This window comes from Cyprinodon tularosa, unplaced genomic scaffold (genome assembly GCF_016077235.1).
Source record: "Cyprinodon tularosa strain WSP-4 unplaced genomic scaffold, ASM1607723v1 ctg922, whole genome shotgun sequence".
Taxonomy (NCBI): Eukaryota; Metazoa; Chordata; class Actinopteri; order Cyprinodontiformes; family Cyprinodontidae; genus Cyprinodon; species Cyprinodon tularosa.
In genome coordinates this window covers 236,048-258,396 of record NW_024039699.1, presented here as the reverse complement: position 1 = coordinate 258,396, position 22,349 = coordinate 236,048, and the positions used below count along the sequence as shown (strand labels likewise).

General features: G+C 52.6%; 1 protein-coding gene across 1 annotated transcript; it reads left to right on the top strand.

The window, feature by feature from the left end:
- Window positions 1–814: 814 nt before the first annotated feature.
- lmnb2 (lamin B2) lies at window positions 815–18,293 on the top strand. The gene is given in 13 exon segments (XM_038274627.1): window positions 815–1,227; window positions 2,498–2,634; window positions 2,932–3,088; window positions 7,039–7,164; window positions 8,466–8,564; window positions 10,447–10,518; window positions 10,595–10,724; window positions 12,007–12,241; window positions 16,249–16,480; window positions 16,618–16,725; window positions 16,805–16,924; window positions 16,999–17,076; window positions 17,709–18,293. Coding segments are annotated over 13 exon segments (1,749 nt in total). The 5' UTR covers window positions 815–1,008; the 3' UTR covers window positions 17,745–18,293.
- Window positions 18,294–22,349: the final 4,056 nt, after the last annotated feature.

Sequence of the window (22,349 nt, the reverse complement as noted above, 5' to 3'; positions counted from 1 at the left end):
TTGATGAACATCGCTGATTAATCCCATCAGCTGTTCAGTCATGATTCGATACATTTAAGACGTTTCAAATATAACGAATTCAGATTAAAGAAAACCTTAAAGACTGAGAATGATCTCAACTCTCATCGTTTATGAATAAAAGGTTATGCTTAAACACAGAATTAGGTTAAAGTTTTATTGGTTTTATTTAATAGTATCCCAAAGTTCCCGTATCTCTAGAGAGATTTTTTCAAATCTTTTTATTTGATCCATCTCTCTGAGAAATTCCAAAATGATTTGGTTTATCTATCTGTAGAAGTCTATGGTTTCTACATCACTTTCACACAATGAGCATTTATGGTCATTAAGACCAAATCCCAGCAGTTCATCTGACTGTATTTAACATTTTAAAGTGTATTTATTTAGCTTTTGGGGAGTTTTATTTACTGCGATGGCCTGGCGACCTGTCCAGGCTGGACCCCGCCTCCCGCCCACTGGCTGCTGGAGATGGACACCAGCAGCCCTCGCCCCCCAGCAGGGACATGCCTGTCAGAAGATGGATGGAGTTTTATTCAAAGAATTCTTAACATTTGAACTAATTAATTTTTTTTTAATCAAATTTGCAAAGAATGTTGTTTTGATTTATTTTCCAGGGAATAAAGTTTAATTTAGTTTGCTGATTGGATGATTAATGTTCCATCAATAGATCATCATAGATAATATGTTATTAGATCTTTAATCTGAGTGACAAATGGTTTTGGTAACAGGTGGTCTCCACATGTTATTTAAAGCCAGAAATCTCCCATCATGCCTTGCGGCACCGGAAACGTCCCCTGCTTTTGGCGCGGTGTCGGCCATCTTGGAAAGCCATCGCTGTGAGGAAGAGGCTCCGCTTCCCGCTCTTGCTGCTCATTGATTGCTTTCTTTCGCTCTTTTAGAGGAACCGCCGCAGCGACGCAGCTCCGACCAACCGGAAACTCTCCTCTAGCTTCACTACTTCCGGCTTCAACTAACCGAGGATCGAGCAGCATGGCGACAGTCCGCGGTACTCCGAGCAGAGAAGCGGGGCGGCCAGCGGCCTCCACGCCTCTGTCCCCCACCAGGATATCCCGCCTCCAGGAGAAGCAGGACCTGCAGCACCTCAACGACCGCCTGGCGGTCTACATAGACCGGGTCCGCTCCCTGGAGGTCGAGAACGACCGGCTGATGGTGAAGGTGTCCGAGAAGGAGGAGGTCACTACCAGAGAGGTGGGTGGAGGCGCCTCTGCTGGGCCCAGAGAGGCGCGATTTACCGCGGCTCTGCTGCCTGGCTCCGCCCCGGTGTCTGAGGGAGGGGAGGGGAGGGGAGGGGTGGGGGACCGGACCCAGACCCATGTAGGTTCTGATCTAACCGAGTCCGGACGGGTTTAGACTGGAGCAGAAAACAGCAGCTCCACTTTACTGAGGAGTCTGATTGAACTGAGCCCAGCGGGCCACCGTAGCTTTGATTTCTATCAGCAGCTCTGCCTCTGATTGGCTGATCTAACTTTCATGTTTTGGTTCCTAAATGCAAGAAAACGATAAAGAGAAAGATGCAGGAGGGCAGTCTGTGTTTGGGAGGTCTACAGGTTAGAGCTGGGAATCCTGACCCACTCCCACAGACTGCCACTCTGGGTCCCTCAGCCCCACTCTGCTCCTACCGTGGCAGCCCTCTGCTCCCTGAGGGGAGGGGTTAAACCCTCCGATCTCAGATCAATAAAGTTCCATTTATTGTTTATTGATCATTTATTTCGAACACTTAATAAAAAGCAAATATAAGTAAATTAATAAAATCATACAAAACAAAAAGAAGAAAAAGAAGAAAAAAAACATATGTACATCCCATCATGTTCGAAAAGGAGTAGGAAGAAGTAATAAAACTTATTTCTGTTTTATTAGGAGCAGAATCAAACCGCCCGCCGTTCATCACTGTTTTCACCATCATTGAGCAACAGAGGATTCCAGGTTTAATCACTGAGTTAAAGCTTTGAAAAGCCCAAAGTTCTGGTCCAGCTTGGCTGCAGACCCGGTGGGTCCTCCATCAGCCGGCAGCGGCGCCGACCGGGCCTGCTGGTACCGCCCGGTTCCCAGAACCCACGGCTGTGACGGCCTTTCTGGTCTGGTTCAGGGCAGGGATCCGGTTCTGAGTTCTGACCCGGTTTGCCTGGATCCTGCTGGTCCACTCATGGTGAACAGAACCTGTTGGAAGACTTGGGACCAGTAGGTTGTTCTGGGGATTATCTGGGCAGAACCAGCTCCCTGGACTGGGTCCGTTTGGGCTTTAGGAACCAGAACCCCAGCAGACCAAGGTTGAAATGAGGCGGTCCTGGTTCTGATGCCACTGGTTCCTCCTGTTCAGCCGCTCTGGGAACCAGTAGAGCCCAGTTTAACCTGATGGTGTGTTCTCCAGAACCAGTGCTGTTGGTCCAACCATTGGACCGGCAGCAGGGTCCTAGTGCCTCCCTGTTTCCTGCCTCACTGTGTCTCCCGCTGTCTCCAGGTGACGGGCCTGAAGGCTCTGTACGAGGCAGAGCTGGCCGACGCTCGCCGCGTCCTGGACGACACCGCCAAGGACCGGGCCCGGCTTCAGATCGACCTGGGGAAGGTCCAGGCGGACCTGGATGAAGCCACGCGCACGTAAGTGAGGGGATCCAAGATGGTGGACACCAAGGCTGCTGATTCCCCGCCATGGGATTAGGCTGGGGGGGGGGGGGGGGGGGGGGGGTTAGAGCAGTGCTCATAGAAGGTCAAAAGTTCCCGGTTCCATCCCCACAGCCTCCACTCTGGGTCCCTGAGCAAGACCCTTCCGTAGATCTATGTCTGAGCAGATCTTCACTTTGCTTTAAATGTTTGGAGAATGAAAAGGTTCTGGTTCTGGTCCAATGCTCGGCTCTGTGATGAAGCCCGGATGGTTGATCAATGTTTCTGTTGCAGAGCCAAGAAGAAGGATGGAGACCTGGCCGCCGCCATGACCCGGGCCAACGGGCTGGAGGCCAAGCTCAATAAGAGCGAGGCGGCGCTCGCCACGGCGCTGAGCCAGAACGCCGCCCTCACCTCAGAACTCGCCGATGTGAAGAACCAGCTGGCCAAGGTAGGTTCTACTGGAGACCACAGCAACCAGTTAGACACAGCTCTGAACAAACTGGTTTTTAACTTTAGTTAAAGTTTGACTTCATCCATAAAATACGACTTTAGTCTCCTAAAGGCGACTTACCTAAAGGCGACTTTAGTCTCCTAAAGGCGACTTTAGTCTCCTAAAGGCGACTTTAGTCTCCTAAAGGCGACTTACCTAAAGGCGACTTTAGTCTCCTAAAGGCGACTTTAGTCTCCTAAAGGCGACTTACCTAAAGGCGACTTTAGTCTCCTAAAGGCGACTTTAGTCTCCTAAAGGCGACTTTAGTCTCCTAAAGGCGACTTACCTAAAGGCGACTTACCTAAAGGCGACTTTAGTCTCCTAAAGGCGACTTTAGTCTCCTAAAGGCGACTTACCTAAAGGCGACTTTAGTCTCCTAAAGGCGACTTACCTAAAGGCGACTTACCTAAAGGCGACTTACCTAAAGGCGACTTACCTAAAGGCGACTTACCTAAAGGCGACTTACCTAAAGGCGACTTTAGTCTCCTAAAGGCGACTTTAGTCTCCTAAAGGCGACTTTAGTCTCCTAAAGGCGACTTACCTAAAGGCGACTTTAGTCTCCTAAAGGCGACTTACCTAAAGGCGACTTTAGTCTCCTAAAGGCGACTTTAGTCTCCTAAAGGCGACTTACCTAAAGGCGACTTACCTAAAGGCGACTTTAGTCTCCTAAAGGCGACTTTAGTCTCCTAAAGGCGACTTTAGTCTCCTAAAGGCGACTTACCTAAAGGCGACTTACGTCTCCTAAAGGCGACTTACCTAAAGGCGACTTACGTCTCCTAAAGGCGACTTACCTAAAGGCGACTTTAGTCTCCTAAAGGCGACTTACCTAAAGGCGACTTACGTCTCCTAAAGGCGACTTACGTCTCCTAAAGGCGACTTTAGTCTCCTAAAGGCGACTTTAGTCTCCTAAAGGCGACTTTAGTCTCCTAAAGGCGACTTTAGTCTCCTAAAGGCGACTTTAGTCTCCTAAAGGCGACTTTAGTCTCCTAAAGGCGACTTACCTAAAGGCGACTTTAGTCTCCTAAAGGCGACTTTAGTCTCCTAAAGGCGACTTACCTAAAGGCGACTTACCTAAAGGCGACTTTAGTCTCCTAAAGGCGACTTTAGTCTCCTAAAGGCGACTTTAGTCTCCTAAAGGCGACTTACCTAAAGGCGACTTTAGTCTCCTAAAGGCGACTTACCTAAAGGCGACTTACCTAAAGGCGACTTACCTAAAGGCGACTTTAGTCTCCTAAAGGCGACTTTGGTCTCCTAAAGGCGACTTACCTAAAGGCGACTTTAGTCTCCTAAAGGCGACTTACCTAAAGGCGACTTTAGTCTCCTAAAGGCGACTTACCTAAAGGCGACTTTAGTCTCCTAAAGGCGACTTACCTAAAGGCGACTTTAGTCTCCTAAAGGCGACTTACCTAAAGGCGACTTTAGTCTCCTAAAGGCGACTTACCTAAAGGCGACTTTAGTCTCCTAAAGGCGACTTACCTAAAGGCGACTTTAGTCTCCTAAAGGCGACTTTAGTCTCCTAAAGGCGACTTACCTAAAGGCGACTTACCTAAAGGCGACTTTAGTCTCCTAAAGGCGACTTACCTAAAGGCGACTTACCTAAAGGCGACTTTAGTCTCCTAAAGGCGACTTACCTAAAGGCGACTTTAGTCTCCTAAAGGCGACTTACCTAAAGGCGACTTTAGTCTCCTAAAGGCGACTTACCTAAAGGCGACTTACGTCTCCTAAAGGCGACTTTAGTCTCCTAAAGGCGACTTTAGTCTCCTAAAGGCGACTTTAGTCTCCTAAAGGCGACTTACCTAAAGGCGACTTACCTAAAGGCGACTTTAGTCTCCTAAAGGCGACTTTAGTCTCCTAAAGGCGACTTACCTAAAGGCGACTTTAGTCTCCTAAAGGCGACTTACCTAAAGGCGACTTTAGTCTCCTAAAGGCGACTTACCTAAAGGCGACTTTAGTCTCCTAAAGGCGACTTACCTAAAGGCGACTTACGTCTCCTAAAGGCGACTTTAGTCTCCTAAAGGCGACTTTAGTCTCCTAAAGGCGACTTTAGTCTCCTAAAGGCGACTTACCTAAAGGCGACTTACCTAAAGGCGACTTTAGTCTCCTAAAGGCGACTTTAGTCTCCTAAAGGCGACTTTAGTCTCCTAAAGGCGACTTACCTAAAGGCGACTTTAGTCTCCTAAAGGCGACTTACCTAAAGGCGACTTTAGTCTCCTAAAGGCGACTTACCTAAAGGCGACTTTAGTCTCCTAAAGGCGACTTACCTAAAGGCGACTTACGTCTCCTAAAGGCGACTTTAGTCTCCTAAAGGCGACTTTAGTCTCCTAAAGGCGACTTACCTAAAGGCGACTTTAGTCTCCTAAAGGCGACTTACCTAAAGGCGACTTTAGTCTCCTAAAGGCGACTTACCTAAAGGCGACTTTAGTCTCCTAAAGGCGACTTTAGTCTCCTAAAGGCGACTTACCTAAAGGCGACTTACCTAAAGGCGACTTTAGTCTCCTAAAGGCGACTTACCTAAAGGCGACTTTAGTCTCCTAAAGGCGACTTTAGTCTCCTAAAGGCGACTTTAGTCTCCTAAAGGCGACTTTAGTCTCCTAAAGGCGACTTACCTAAAGGCGACTTTAGTCTCCTAAAGGCGACTTACCTAAAGGCGACTTTAGTCTCCTAAAGGCGACTTACCTAAAGGCGACTTACGTCTCCTAAAGGCGACTTACCTAAAGGCGACTTTAGTCTCCTAAAGGCGACTTACCTAAAGGCGACTTACGTCTCCTAAAGGCGACTTACGTCTCCTAAAGGCGACTTACGTCTCCTAAAGGCGACTTTAGTCTCCTAAAGGCGACTTTAGTCTCCTAAAGGCGACTTTAGTCTCCTAAAGGCGACTTTAGTCTCCTAAAGGCGACTTACCTAAAGGCGACTTTAGTCTCCTAAAGGCGACTTTAGTCTCCTAAAGGCGACTTTAGTCTCCTAAAGGCGACTTACCTAAAGGCGACTTTAGTCTCCTAAAGGCGACTTACCTAAAGGCGACTTTAGTCTCCTAAAGGCGACTTACCTAAAGGCGACTTTAGTCTCCTAAAGGCGACTTACCTAAAGGCGACTTTAGTCTCCTAAAGGCGACTTACCTAAAGGCGACTTTAGTCTCCTAAAGGCGACTTACCTAAAGGCGACTTTAGTCTCCTAAAGGCGACTTTAGTCTCCTAAAGGCGATTTACCTAAAGGCGACTTACCTAAAGGCGACTTTAGTCTCCTAAAGGCGACTTACCTAAAGGCGACTTTAGTCTCCTAAAGGCGACTTACCTAAAGGCGACTTTAGTCTCCTAAAGGCGACTTACCTAAAGGCGACTTTAGTCTCCTAAAGGCGACTTACCTAAAGGCGACTTTAGTCTCCTAAAGGCGACTTACCTAAAGGCGACTTACGTCTCCTAAAGGCGACTTTAGTCTCCTAAAGGCGACTTACGTCTCCTAAAGGCGACTTTAGTCTCCTAAAGGCGACTTTAGTCTCCTAAAGGCGACTTTAGTCTCCTAAAGGCGACTTACCTAAAGGCGACTTACCTAAAGGCGACTTTAGTCTCCTAAAGGCGACTTTAGTCTCCTAAAGGCGACTTACCTAAAGGCGACTTTAGTCTCCTAAAGGCGACTTACCTAAAGGCGACTTTAGTCTCCTAAAGGCGACTTACCTAAAGGCGACTTTAGTCTCCTAAAGGCGACTTACCTAAAGGCGACTTACGTCTCCTAAAGGCGACTTTAGTCTCCTAAAGGCGACTTTAGTCTCCTAAAGGCGACTTTAGTCTCCTAAAGGCGACTTTAGTCTCCTAAAGGCGACTTTTCTTCCTCTATAGAAGTAGTGAACTCTATAGTAGATGTGAGCTGCAGGTTGTTTCTATGTTCTCTGCTAAATGTCGTCCTGTGTCCAGGCCGAGGACGGCCACGCCGTGGCCAAGCGGCAGCTGGAGGCGGAGACCCTGATGCGCGTGGACCTGGAGAACCGCTGTCAGTCCCTGAGCGAGGAGCTGGAGTTCAGGAAGAACATGTTTGAGGAGGTGAGTGACGGCGGGACGCCGCCTGCAGCTGGGATCATCTCTGCTCACTGGATGGCTGATAGCTGCTGGGAGTACGGGGTTAAAGTGAAGCCAACGGCCGCCATATTGGTACTCCCTACTTAGACCGTTCGCAATGTAAACAATCAATGTTCTGCAGCATCAAACAACCATGTTCTCATTTTCAGGGGGAGGTAAGACTTAAAATAAAGATAAATTCTTCACTTTGACACAGACTGGCTGTTTGATAGCATCAGTAGATTAACTTAGAATAAATGAACAGACCAATCACACTGCAGAGTCATTATGACGTCTATGAATCACCTAATATAAACAAATCACAATAACATTAATGGAGCAGAATGATACAGATCAGCCAAAAGTGATAAATTGATGATGTTCATATAATAAACATTGATTGATGGTGATTACATTTTACACATCATCATTTAATAAAGATTTACTACATTAACATTTCACAGTGAATTACTTTCTATTTCCTCTACTTTCTATTTTCTAACGTTAGACCCAATGTCAGTGTCTAACTCAGTCACTGTCTTCCAGTCAGTCTGAGATAGCCAGACTAACGTTAGTCTGCAGACTAATGTTAGTCTACAGACTAAACTATAGGATCCATCGGCTATCGATGGATTTATTGCTTAGTTCATCCACTGACTGGGAAATTACCAGTAGAACGTCTTCCTGCAGCTAAATGCTGCACAGGGAGGCATTTTACTGGGTGAATAAGCAGAGATCAGTGGATCCATCCCACTGCCACACAGGTCTGCTTTGAAGGAACGCTGTCAGTGCAGTGCTGCTGCTGTCCACCAGAGGGCGCTGCTGCTGCCCTGAGGACGTTTTGTTTCTTCCATCCGTCTCTGTTTGTCGCTGTGACCAATTCTATCAAGGCCAGTTTTCTAAAACAGAAAAGCCATTATTGTACATCAGAGCGCCGCTGGATGCTGCCGCCTCAGACTGAACCCTGATGGTGGAGAACCGTTAGGCTGTTTCTGGCTCTGTGGCGTTTCTCTAAACGCCAAACTGTCTGAAGCCCAGAACAGCAGTTCTCTGCTTTCAGATGATGCTGCAGGCTGCATCAGCGCCGCCTCCAGGCCGCTGTAATCCCAGCGCCGTGGCTACTGGCGCGGATTCTGTTGCTGGTTTGTTTGATATCTGACTTTAAATGAGAATCCAGATCAGTTGATCTAACTGGCCTAAAATAATGAACATGCATTGTGGTTTCCATGGTGATGATGGTGGGTTGTCGGCCTGATCAGGCGTCACAGCGCTGTGTTTGTCCTCAGGAGATTCGTGAGAGTCGCCACCGGCAGGAGCAGAGGATCGTGGAGGTGGATTCTGGAGTCAGACAGGACTACGAGTTCAAGCTGGCCCAGGCTCTGCAGGTAAGCTATCTGTTAGCGTCAAACCGTTAGCGTCCAGCTAACAGGAAGTCCCATCCGTCTGAGAGGTCATGGCGTTTAGCGCTCATGGAGGGTCTGCAGGGCGCTGCGTAGCTCCGACCATCAAAGTCTGATTTAGCTGTTTCCCAACCACTGCTAGCTGCCTCACCAGGGGCCCGTACCGCCAGCACCCCCTGCTGGGATTCCTCCCAGTCTATCCAGTTTAACCAGTCCACATTAGGGATTGAACAGTTTATAAAAACCGTCCGAACCGTTCGGTTCGACTGTCTCGGTTCGGTTCGCGTGTGTTGCGTTCGGTTCATGCGCTGCTCCTTTTTCTCATAGGCGAAAAATAGGCGATCATTAAACATAATTACAATTCATTCATTTTTTGGGATTTCGGGGTAACAATCAACACATACCGAACCAAACCGAAAACCGTGAACCGAACCGTGGATTTTGTGAACCGTTCCACCCCTAGTCCACATCAATGACCATCAGGATCAGCGGTGCCACCGAGCCCGTTAGCAGCTCGCTAATCTGTGGAGGTGCACGTATGAGGGGGCGGTTCAAGCTAGCAGACCAATCAGAAGGCAGAGTGTCGTGTTTCTGCTGAGGGGTGGATTAGATTTCAAACAAAAAAAAAATATTATCTAGTAGTTATTGAAAGAAAATAAGAGTTTTAAATGAATACCTTATTTTAAATTAGTATTGCTTCCCAGTAGTTCCAGGATGAAACCAGAGATTAATAATCTAGTGTCTTTAACACATAATCTGATGTAAATCCCATTTCTTACCTGGCTGCTCCTGAAGGAGCTGCAGATTGAACTCTGCTTCACATGTTCACTTCAATTCTCCTGTTCTAGCTTCACATTTATGGATCGCTTCTAAAAATATCAAACATTTTAAATTTAAACTCTAGATATAAAATAATCCACTGTAGCAAACAGTGGTTTAAATCAGATTATAGGCCATTAATCTGTTGGTTATTCATTGTATGTAACAGCCGGATTAACCTAATGCCATAAAGTAGTGATGGAAATGAGACACGGCTCCAGGATGCCTGCGGTTGTCATGGTGATCCAAATGACTTTCTCCCAACGCTGGGATTATTTAGCTTCATCAGTTATAGAATAAAGCATCGCATGGCAGCGGCGCATGAGGACGGGAGGAAACGGATGCAGAAGAGGGAAGGAAATAAAAATAAAAGCTGTTAAATAAAGAACAGATTATTTTGATGCTGTTCTTCGGTGAAACGTATGTCATTGTTTCCTAACAGCTGATTGGCTGCTGGGTGGAGCGTTTCCTTGGATTCAGATCAATTCTGAAAGCTAGCCTGTCCCAGAGCTGGTTGGCTGGTCGGCATCTGTTACCATGGTAACCAGCGTTAGTGAAACGCACTGTTTAACATCTATATTTTAAACCGTCCATCTGTAGCCTCGCTGCTGGTCTAATGGTTTGGGCATAGAGTTCCAGTCCCACCCCCACTGCCTCCACTCTGGGTCCCTGAGCAAGACCCTTAACCCCCCACCGCTCCCCGGGCGCCCGGCCAGCCCACTGCTCCCCGAGGGGAGGGGTTGAATGCAGAGAGGGGGAATATGGTTGCTCTGTTCCTGTGACAGTGGAATGAGAATAAAAGCTGGAATAAATAAGATGAGGTGAGTCCATCAGGTGTTAGTCTGACCCAGTGGGGAAAAGGTCTGCAGAGATGAGAGGGTGAAGCCGCCGCAGCGACGCGGCTCAGCCTTCACTGTCATCAGAAGCAGCTCTGTGGGTCGCTCCCTGATGACCCAAAGGCTGGTTCTGATTCTGGCTGGTGAACAGATGCTGCGTGATGGAGGTCCATGATCTCTGCTGAGTATCTCCTGACTCTGTGATCCTGCAGGACCTGCGGAGGCAGCATGATGAGCAGGTTTCCCTCTACAAGGAGGAGCTGGAGCAGACCTTCCAGGCTAAGGTAGGAGCCTCCCTCTCCTCCCTCCATCTGCTGCTCCCTGTTCTGGTCCACAGCTTCACTGTCGCTGTCCTTCCAGCTGGATAACGCCAAGATGTCCTCAGAGATCAACGACAAGGCCATGGGCGCCGCCCGGGAGGAGCTGCAGGAGTCCCGCAGCAGGATAGAGAGCCTGGGTTACCAGCTGAGCGCCCTGCAGAAGCACAGGAGTTTTTTTTTGGGTGGGGGGAGCACGGGTTTTAGCCACCTGGGGGGGGGGGAGCACAGGTACTGTGGGGGGGGAGGGGACACAGGTACCCCACGCTGGGGGGGGGGGGCACAGGTACCACGCTGGGGGGGAGGGGCACAGGGTCCCCACGGGAGGGGGGGGCACAGGAGCCCGGCTGGGGGGGGGGAAGGGTGGGAGGGGGAGGGCAAGGTCTTGGAGGGGGGGGGGGTGCAAGGGGTGCTGCTGGAGGGGGAGGAGAAGGTAGCTGGAGGGGGAGGAGCCCAGGTGTTGCTGGGGGGGGAAAAGGTCTGCGGGGGGGAGGGCCCAGGTACGGGAAGGAGCACAGGAGCTCTGGGGGGGGAGGAGCCAAGTGTTGGAGGGGGGGTGGGGGGGAAAGGTAGCTGCTGGAGGGGGAGGAAACCGGTAGCTGCGGGGGGGAGGAGACAGGTCTCTGGAGGGGGGGAGGAGCAAGGTAGACGTTTTGGAGGGGGAAAGCCAGGTAGCTTGCTGGAGGGGAAGGAGCCAGGTCCACGCTGGGGGGGAAGGAGCCAGGAGCGCGGGGGGGGGGAGGGAGGGCACGGGGTAGCTCTGGAGGGGGGGCCGGTACCCCACCGGGGAGGGGGAGGGACGGGAGCGGGAGGGGGGGGGGAGCACGGTGCCATGGGGGGGGAGGAGCAAAGGAGGTGGGGGGGGGAGGGGGGAGCAAAGGTAGCCAGCGGAGGGGGGGACGGTAGCGGCGGGAGGGGGGGAGGGCACAGGGTGCTGGAGGGGGGGAGCACGGGTTTAGTCTGGAGGGGGAGGAGCACAGGTAGCTGTGGAGGGGGGGGGGCCTTTTATGTAGGGGAAGGGAGGAGCACAGGTAGTGTGGAGGGGGAGGGGGCAAGGTAGTGCTGGGGGGGGAGGAGACAGGTAGCGGGGCTGGGGGGGGGGCACGGTAGCTGCTGGAGGGGGAGGAGCCAGGTAGTGCTGGAGGGGGAGGGGGGGCACAGGACCCCGTGGAGGGGGAGGAGACAGGTGTGCTGGAGGGGGGGGAAGCACAGGTAGCCCGTGGAGGGGGGGGAGGAGCAAGGTAGCCACGCTGGAGGGGGAGGAGCACAGGTAGCTGCTGGGGGGGGGGAGAAGGTAGCGCTGGAGGGGGAGGGGGGCCGGGTAGCTGCTGGAGGGGGAGGAGGAGCACAGGTAGCTGCTGGAGGGGGAGGAGGAGCACAGGTAGCCACGCTGGAGGGGGAGGAGCACAGGTAGCTGCTGGAGGGGGAGGAGGAGCACAGGTAGCCACGCTGGAGGGGGAGGAGGAGCACAGGTAGCCACGCTGGAGGGGGAGGAGGAGCACAGGTAGTTGCTGGAGGGGGAGGAGCACAGGTAGCTGCTGGAGGGGGAGGAGCACAGGTAGTTGCTGGAGGGGGAGGAGCACAGGTAGTTGCTGGAGGGGGAGGAGCACAGGTAGCTGCTGGACGTCAAGCTGGCTCTGGACATGGAGATCAACGCCTACAGGAAGCTGCTGGAGGGGGAGGAGCACAGGTAGCTGCTGGAGGGGGAGGAGCACAGGTAGCTGCTGGAGGGGGAGGAGCACAGGTAGCTGCTGGAGGGGGAGGAGCACAGGTAGCTGCTGGAGGGGGAGGAGCACAGGTAGCTGCTGGAGGGGGAGGAGCACAGGTAGCTGCTGGAGGGGGAGGAGCACAGGTAGCTGCTGGAGGGGGAGGAGGAGCACAGGTAGCTGCTGGAGGGGGAGGAGCACAGGTAGCTGCTGGAGGGGGCGGAGGAGCACAGGTAGCCACGCTGGAGGGGGAGGAGGAGCACAGGTAGCTGCTGGAGGGGGAGGAGGAGCACAGGTAGCCACGCTGGAGGGGGAGGAGGAGCACAGGTAGCCACGCTGGAGGGGGAGGAGCACAGGTAGCACGCTGGAGGGGGAGGAGCACAGGTAGCTGCTGGAGGGGGAGGAGCACAGGTAGCTGCTGGAGGGGGAGGAGCACAGGTAGCTGCTGGAGGGGGAGGAGCACAGGTAGCTGCTGGAGGGGGAGGAGCACAGGTAGCTGCTGGAGGGGGAGGAGCACAGGTAGCTGCTGGAGGGGGAGGAGCACAGGTAGCTGCTGGAGGGGGAGGAGCACAGGTAGCTGCTGGAGGGGGAGGAGCACAGGTAGCTGCTGGAGGGGGAGGAGCACAGGTAGCTGCTGGAGGGGGAGGAGGAGCACAGGTAGCTGCTGGAGGGGGAGGAGGAGCACAGGTAGCTGCTGGAGGGGGAGGAGCACAGGTAGCTGCTGGAGGGGGAGGAGCACAGGTAGCTGCTGGAGGGGGAGGAGCACAGGTAGCTGCTGGAGGGGGAGGAGGAGCACAGGTAGCCACGCTGGAGGGGGAGGAGCACAGGTAGCTGCTGGAGGGGGAGGAGGAGCACAGGTAGCCACGCTGGAGGGGGAGGAGCACAGGTAGCTGCTGGAGGGGGAGGAGGAGCACAGGTAGCCACGCTGGAGGGGGAGGAGCACAGGTAGCTGCTGGAGGGGGAGGAGGAGCACAGGTAGCTGCTGGAGGGGGAGGAGCACAGGTAGCTGCTGGAGGGGGAGGAGCACAGGTAGCTGCTGGAGGGGGAGGAGGAGCACAGGTAGCTGCTGGAGGGGGAGGAGGAGCACAGGTAGCCACGCTGGAGGGGGAGGAGGAGCACAGGTAGCCACGCTGGAGGGGGAGGAGCACAGGTAGCCACGCTGGAGGGGGAGGAGCACAGGTAGCTGCTGGAGGGGGAGGAGCACAGGTAGCTGCTGGAGGGGGAGGAGCACAGGTAGCTGCTGGAGGGGGAGGAGCACAGGTAGCTGCTGGGGGGGGGAGGAGCACAGGTAGCTGCTGGAGGGGGAGGAGCACAGGTAGCTGCTGGAGGGGGAGGAGCACAGGTAGCTGCTGGAGGGGGAGGAGCACAGGTAGCTGCTGGAGGGGGGAGGAGCACAGGTAGCTGCTGGAGGGGGAGGAGGAGCACAGGTAGCCTCGCTGGAGGGGGAGGAGCACAGGTAGCTGCTGGAGGGGGAGGAGGAGCACAGGTAGCTGCTGGAGGGGGAGGAGCACAGGTAGCTGCTGGAGGGGGAGGAGCACAGGTAGCTGCTGGAGGGGGAGGAGGAGCACAGGTAGCTGCTGGAGGGGGAGGAGGAGCACAGGTAGCTGCTGGAGGGGGAGGAGGAGCACAGGTAGCCACGCTGGAGGGGGAGGAGGAGCACAGGTAGCTGCTGGAGGGGGGAGGAGCACAGGTAGCACGCTGGAGGGGGGAGGAGCACAGGTAGCCAGCTGGAGGGGGAGGAGCACAGGTAGCTGCTGGAGGGGGAGGAGGAGCACAGGTAGCCACGCTGGAGGGGGAGGAGCACAGGTAGCTGCTGGAGGGGGAGAGGAGCACAGGTAGCTGCTGGAGGGGGAGGAGCACAGGTAGCACGCTGGAGGGGGAGGAGGAGCACAGGTAGCTGCTGGAGGGGAGGAGGAGCACAGGTAGCTGCTGGAGGGGGAGGAGCACAGGTAGCTGCTGGAGGGGGAGGAGCACAGGTAGCTGCTGGAGGGGGAGGAGCACAGGTAGCTGCTGGAGGGGGAGGAGCACAGGTAGCTGCTGGAGGGGGAGGAGCACAGGTAGCTGCTGGAGGGGGAGGAGCACAGGTAGCTGCTGGAGGGGGAGGAGGAGCACAGGTAGCTGCTGGAGGGGGAGGAGCACAGGTAGCTGCTGGAGGGGAGGAGGAGCACAGGTAGCTGCTGGAGGGGGAGGAGCACAGGTAGCTGCTGGAGGGGGAGGAGCACAGGTAGCTGCTGGAGGGGGAGGAGGAGCACAGGTAGCTGCTGGAGGGGGAGGAGGAGCACAGGTAGCCACGCTGGAGGGGGAGGAGCACAGGTAGCTGCTGGAGGGGGAGGAGCACAGGTAGCCACGCTGGAGGGGGAGGAGGAGCACAGGTAGCTGCTGGAGGGGGGAGGAGCACAGGTAGCTGCTGGAGGGGGAGGAGCACAGGTAGCCTGCTGGAGGGGGAGGAGGAGCACAGGTAGTTGCTGGAGGGGGAGGAGCACAGGTAGCTGCTGGAGGGGGAGGAGCACAGGTAGCTGCTGGAGGGGGAGGAGCACAGGTAGCTGCTGGAGGGGGAGGAGCACAGGTAGTTGCTGGAGGGGGGAGGAGCACAGGTAGCTGCTGGAGGGGGGAGGAGCACAGGTAGCTGCTGGAGGGGAGGAGGAGCACAGGTAGCTGCTGGAGGGGGAGGAGCACAGGTAGCTGCTGGAGGGGGAGGAGGAGCACAGGTAGCTGCTGGAGGGGGAGGAGGAGCACAGGTAGCTGCTGGAGGGGGAGGAGCACAGGTAGCTGCTGGAGGGGGAGGAGCACAGGTAGCTGCTGGAGGGGGGAGGAGCACAGGTAGCTGCTGGAGGGGGAGGAGGAGCACAGGTAGCTGCTGGAGGGGAGGAGCACAGGTAGCTGCTGGAGGGGGAGGAGCACAGGTAGCTGCTGGAGGGGAGGAGGAGCACAGGTAGCTGCTGGAGGGGGAGGAGCACAGGTAGCTGCTGGAGGGGGAGGAGCACAGGTAGCTGCTGGAGGGGGAGGAGCACAGGTAGCTGCTGGAGGGGGAGGAGCACAGGTAGTTGCTGGAGGGGGAGGAGGAGCACAGGTAGCCTCGCTGGAGGGGGAGGAGCACAGGTAGCTGCTGGAGGGGGAGGAGGAGCACAGGTAGCTGCTGGAGGGGGAGGAGGAGCACAGGTAGCTGCTGGAGGGGGAGGAGGAGCACAGGTAGCTGCTGGAGGGGGAGGAGGAGCACAGGTAGCTGCTGGAGGGGGAGGAGCACAGGTAGATGACTGAGAGGGGAGGAGCACAGGTAGTTGCTGGAGGGGAGGAGCACAGGTAGCTGCTGGAGGGGGAGCGAGCACAGGTAGCTGCTGGAGGGGAGGAGCACAGGGTAGCTGCTGGAGGGGGAGGAGCACAGGTAGCTGCTGGGAGGGGAAGGAGAGCACAGGTAGCCACGCTGGAGGGGGAGGAGGAGCAACAGGTAGACTGCTGGAGGGAGGATGAGGAGCCACAGGGAGCTGCTGGACGGGGAGGGACGGAGCACAGGTAGCTGCTGGAGGGGAGGAGGAGCACAGGTAGCCACGCTGGAGGAGGGAGGAAGGAGCCACAGGTAGGCTGCTGGAGGGGGAGGAGGAGCACAGGTAGCTGCTGGAGGGGGAGGAGGAGCACAGGTAGCTGCTGGAGGGGGAGGAGGAGCACAGGTAGCTGCTGGAGGGGGAGGAGGAGCACAGGTAGCTGCTGGAGGGGGAGGAGGAGCACAGGTAGCTGCTGGAGGGGGAGGAGGAGCACAGGTAGCCACGAAGGAGAGGGAGGAGGAGCACAGGTAGCTGCTGGAGGGGGAGGAGGAGCACAGGTAGCTGCTGGAGGGGGAGGAGGAGCACAGGTAGCTGCTGGAGGGGGAGGAGGAGCACAGGACTCTGGTAAACTAGTGTTTTAGACCTGCGCCTCCTGCGCCTCCTGCGGCCGTGGTCCAGACCTCACAGGTGTGATTAATCAATAACTGAACAATGTTGGGTTTTCTCCTCAGACTCAAACTGTCTCCAAGCCCGTCGTCTCAAGTGACCGTCTCCAGGATCACTGGGTCCTCCTCCTCCCGCTCCTCCAAGAGGAAAAGGCCTCAGGAGGAGGCGGAGCTGCTGGAGATGGCGAGAGGAGAGGAGCTGCTGGTGTCTGAGGAGGCCACGGCCAGCGGAGCAGTGACCATTTCTCCCACCGACATGGACGGAAGCGCCGTCACCCTGAACAACGAGAGCCAGAAGGTGGGTGGAGGTGTTCCTGGGTCTCCTCCTGGGTCTCCTACTGGGTCTCCTCCTGGGTCTCCTCCTGGGTCTCCTCCTGGGTCTCCTCCTGGGTCTCCTGTAGAAGCAGAGCTGTGGCTGACCTCTTCTGTCTGCAGGACCAGCCTTTGGGGAACTGGAGGCTGAAGCGGCAGGTTGATGACGAAGAGGAGCTGGTCTACAAGTTCTCTCCTAAATTTGTTCTGAAGGCGGGGCAGTCTGTGACGGTGAGATCAGAGCAGCTCTATAGATCTACATGCTCTAGAATGCCAGCGGTCCTCATGTCGGCCTTCTGGTTCTGCTCAGGTTTGGGCCGCTGATGCCGGCGTCGCTCACAGCCCGCCGTCTGACCTGCTGTGGAAGAGCCAAGCTTCCTGGGGGACAGGAAGTGTGGTGGTGACCTCCCTGGTGGATTCGGACGGCGAGGTAAGGATGTCCCCGTGTGACCCGCCACCCGCTCTGCTCCCAGTCACTGACAGGCTGTGGGTCTGCTCCTGCAGGAGGTGGCCAGGAGGAGTGTAACCAAGACTCAGATGGAGATGGAGAACGGTGACGAGCAGGAGGAGAGGCCTCAGAAGGTAACTACAGCCTGTGGGCAGGGTTAGCGTGGAGGCGCCGGTCCTCCCCGGTGGGAGGCGCCGGTCCTCCCCGGTGGGAGGCGCCGGTCCTCCCCGGTGGGAGGGGCCGGTCCTCCCCGGTGGGAGGCGCCGGTCCTCCCCGGTGGGAGGGGCCGGTCCTCCCCGGTGGGAGGGGCCGGTCCTCCCCGGTGGGAGGGGCCGGTCCTCCCCGGTGGGAGGGGCCGGTCCTCCCCGGTGGGAGGGGCCGGTCCTCCCCGGTGGGAGGGGCCGGTCCCCGGTGGGAGGGGCCGGTCCTGGTGGGAGGGGCCAGTCCCGATGGACCCGTCTCCTCCAACCTCCAATTTTACATTTTTTTCAAAGTTTGAAAATGTGAATTCTGTTAAATTTAAGCAAATCTAGAGCTGTGACATCATCACTTTTTAAATAGAGGAATGCTGAGCGCAGCGTGGAAACATCCTCCTGACCAATCAGTCAACAGGTCTCCCTGACCCTGAAAAGGGTTACCATAGCAACCCCAACCAGCAGCCTTCATGCAGCCGGTCCTGCTGGACCAGAACTGCTCCCCCAACCCGGTTCTGTGCTGCTGGTTCTAGATGGTGATGTTCTGATGGATGTCTCTCTCTCCTCCGCAGGGCAAAGTGTCGTCCAGGGAGTGCAGCATCATGTGAAGCTCCGCCCCCTCCTCCTCTGAAAACCTCCCAGCTTCTTTCTTTTCTTTTAACCTTTAATATTGAGAGACTGTCATCTGGACCTCCAGAACCAACAAACGGGTCGCCAGCAGTGGATCCACAGAACCACTGGGTCTGCTCCTCCAGTGGCACCACGCCGCTGTAGAACCGGACCACACTGGGCCCGGTTCTACAGCGGCGTGGTGCCGCTGTAGAACCGGGCCTACCCAGCCTGCTCTAACACTAGTCCATCCGGTGACGCGGCGGCCTGCTGAGATGGCGGGCTTTAACGGAGGCCTGTGATTGGTCAGCCTGGCAGCAGCGCCTCCTCACCTCAGTTTTTATTCAACGCCTCTTTTTATTGGCCGTTTGAGGCCGTTAAACACTAGGAGGGACGGAACCGATGGGAGCTCAGAACACGCCGACGGCGCCTTCTGAGCTCCCATCCTTCCTCCATCTTTGATTTCAGGGCCTTTTTATTTCCCTCTATAAAAGACCTCCCCTCCATGACCTCCTCCCTCCATGACCTCCTCCCCACCATGACCTCTTCTCCACCATGACCTCCTCCCCAACATGACCTCCTCCTCCCACCATGACCTCCTCCCACCACGACCTCCTGCAGATGGAGCGGTCCAGGACCGGGTTCTGATCCTGGATGGATTCCTCCGTGTTCTGCTGCGCTCTCCATCCCGCCATCGTTAGTTTCCTGGTTTCAGGCCTTTGGGTCTGAAGCCAGGAGCACCTCCCCTCCAGCAGGAGCACCTTCTCCATCTCCAGTTGATGAATTTAAATGGAGATCAGCGTTGATTCCCTTGTTTTTTCTCCTGGAGGAGGTTTTCCTGGTGAGGAGGAGCGCTGGGAGGAGCTCCTGGACAGACTGCTGGTGGTGTGGAGCTGAGAAGCATGGAGGTCCTTGGCCTCCTCAGAGGGAGTCAGTATTGTCCATGTGCTGTGGGTCTGGTTGACCTCCATGTTCTCCGCCATGATGGGGTCCTGGTGGTGGGGGGGTCTCCAGGTGACCTCCCGTCTGTGTGCTGTGCTTTATTACGCTGGTTGGGGTTTATTTTATTTACTTTCTATGATTTTTATAATCGGTGTTTTCAATGTTTTGGTTTGATTCTAGATGCTAATAGATGCAGCTCCTGTTAGCATGAAGCCGTTTAACTGACAACTTTTCTACTCCCATATTAGAGCAGACTGGTTGCTAAGCAACCAACACAAACCTTCTGGTCACTTCCTTTTTATACATGCAATAAAAATACATTTAAGATTTAAGATGGCTGCTTCCTTTGATCTGAGGATTCACCAGCATCACCTTCGTGGAGTGTTCACATCTATTATAGATCTGTAGTACATCCATCATAGATCTACAGTACATCTATTATAGATCTATGGTTTGATCTGAGGATTCACCAGCATCACCTTCGTGGAGTGTTCACATCTATTATAGATCTGTAGTACATCCATCATAGATCTACAGTACATCTATTATAGATCTATGGTTTGATCTGAGGATTCGCCAGGATCACCTTCATGGAGTGTTCACATCTATTATAGATCTATAGCACATCTATTATAGATCTATAGTACATCCATCATAGATCTACAGTACATCTATTATAGATCTATGGTTTGATCTGAGGATTCGCCAGCATCACCTTCATGGAGTGTTCACATCTATTATAGATCTACAGTACATCTATCATAGATCTATAGTACATCTATCATAGATCTATGATACATCCATCATGGATCTATGATAGATGAAGATGTGATTAAATGTCATTTTAGGAAGTTTTCCTTTCAAACAGTGAGATCTAAAATAACTAGAATAAATGTTTATTCAGAGATTAATTATTAACTCCAATCCGGGATGTTTGTAATCCAGACGGAACTTTCATTTCCAGATGGAAAACATTTTTATAGTAAAATAAAAAGAATAAAAACATTAACATCCGTTTAACTGATGAAAGACTTTCTGCAAATACAGGTGCTGGTCATAAAATTAGAATATCATGAAAAAGTAGATTGATTTCAGTAATTCCATTTAAAAAGTGAAACTTGTATATTATATTCATACATTACATACAAACTCATATATTTCAGATGTTTATTTTGTTTAATTTTGATGATTACAAATGACAACAAATGAAAATCTCAAATTCATCATATCAGAAAATTAGAATATTACTGAAGACCAATAAAAACAAAGGATTTATAGAAATGTTGGCCAACTGAAAAGTATGAACATGAAAAGTATGAGCATGTACAGCACTCAGTATTTAGTTGGGCCTCCTTTGGCCTGTATTACTGCAGCAATGCGGCGTGGCATGGAGTCGATCAGTCTGTGGCACTGCTCAGGTGTTATGATAGCCCAGGTTGCTCTAATAGTGGCTTTTAGCTCTTCTGAATTGTTGGGTCTGGTGTATTGCATCTTCTTCTTCACAATACCCCATAGATTTTCTATGGGGTTAAGGTCAGGAGAGTTTGCTGGCCAATTAAGAACAGGGATACCATGGTCCTTCAACCAGGTACTGGTAGCTTTGGCACTGTGTGCAGGTGCCAAGTCCTGTTGGAAAATGAAATCTGCATCTCCAAAAAGTTGGTCAGCTGCAGGAAGCATGAAGTGCTCTAGAACTTCCTGGTATGTGGCTGCGTTGACCCTGGACCTCAGAAAACACAATGGACCAACACCAGCAGATGACATGGCACCCCAAACCATCACTGACTGTGGAAACTTTACACTGGACTTCAAGCAACGTGGATGAAGTGCCTCTCTTCTTTTCCTCCAGACTCTGGGACCTTGATTTCCAAAGGAAATGCAAAATTTACTTTCATCAGAGAACATGACTTTGGACCACTCACCAGCAGTCCAGTCCTGTTTCTCTTTAGCCCAGGCAAGACGCTTCTGACGCTGTCTGTGGTTCAAGAGTGGCTTGACACAAGGAATGCGACAGCAGAAACCCATGTCTTTCATACGTCTGTGTGTGGTGGTTCTTGAAGCACTCACTCCAGCTGCAGTCCACTCTTTGTGAATCTCCCCCACATTTTTGAAGGGGTTTTGTTTCACAATCCTCTCCAGGGTGCGGTTATCTCTCTTGCTTGTACACTTTTTCGACCACATCTTTTCCTTCCCTTCGCCTCTCTATTAATGTGCTTGGACACTGAGCTCTGTGAACAGCCAGCCTCTTTAGCGATGACCTTTTGTGTCTTGCCCTCCTTGTGCAAGGTGTCGATGGTCGTCTTTTGGACAACTGTCAAGTCAGCAGTCTTCCCCATGATTGTGTAGCCTATAGAACTAGACTGAAAGACCATTTAAAGGCTTTTGCAGGTGGTTTGAGTTAATTAGCTGATTAGAGTGTGGCACCAGGGGCCATCAATTTTGAACCTTTTCACAATATTCTAATTTTCTGATATGATGAATTTGAGATTTTCATTTGTTGTCATTTGTAATCATCAAAATTAAACAAAATAAACATCTGAAATATATGAGTTTGTATGTAATGTATGAATATAATATACAAGTTTCACTTTTTAAATGGAATTACTGAAATCAATCTACTTTTTCATGATATTCTAATTTTATGACCAGCACCTGTAAACTCAGAAGGACCAAAAATCTCTGAAAAGGCCAAAGATGGCCGAACTGGATCCGTCTCTCTGCAGAACCGGAGAGGAAATGTTTCCTTCTGCTTTGATGCTGGATGTTGATCTTAGATCTGATTAAAATGATGAGGCTGTAGATCCGGACCTGAGGCCACATTGATGGACTGATTGGTTCTGATCCGCTGTTGGAGTCACTTTCAGCCTCACTCTGAGGAAATCTACATTTTCCCTCTTTGGCTCTCAGTGAAACCGGATCAGTAGTTGGAGCTCAGATTAAATGAGGAAACTGATTGCCTTAAAAATATGTCAGAATATTCAGCTAAATAGAAAAAAAATCAATGAAGCACAATTAATATTTCTGTAAAGATTTAATACATAAACTGAATAACGCATAATTGTGGTTATGAGCCTCTTTGACATAAGTACACGTCTTTATGAGTCACGCTTCAGCATCGGTAAATAAACAGTCCTGCTAAATATTAGCATTCAGGAATTGAAATGATCTGATATTAACATTGGAAATTGGCCTGAAATTATTCAAACGATGAATATCTGAGTATTTCCTGCATCTAAAGTCTCCTAGATCAGAAAGTTCAGAAAATTGTGTTTAAAGTTCAGGTAACTGTGGGGAAAAACAGATGTGTCGGGTGTTTCTGTTGAAGAAATATCTCTACTAGAAGGGATTGCTGCTCAGATCTTTCAACAAACAATAAAAGGTTCAGATTCTAGTTGACGTAGATCAAATCTTCCATGAGCGTGAGAGCAGATGGTGTAGAACACGCCATATAGAACAGAACCAGCGGTGGAAACGGGACGCCGGCGGACAAATGAAGCTAGAAAAACAAAACAACTGATATATAAATTAATTCTAGTAGATCAGAATATCAGAGGGCTGCATGGAGGCACAGACTGTAGCACTGTTGCTCTGCAGCAAGAAGGTTCCAGACACAATGACGTCATGATTCAGATCAAAGAGTTCTGCAAAAATCACAAACAGAC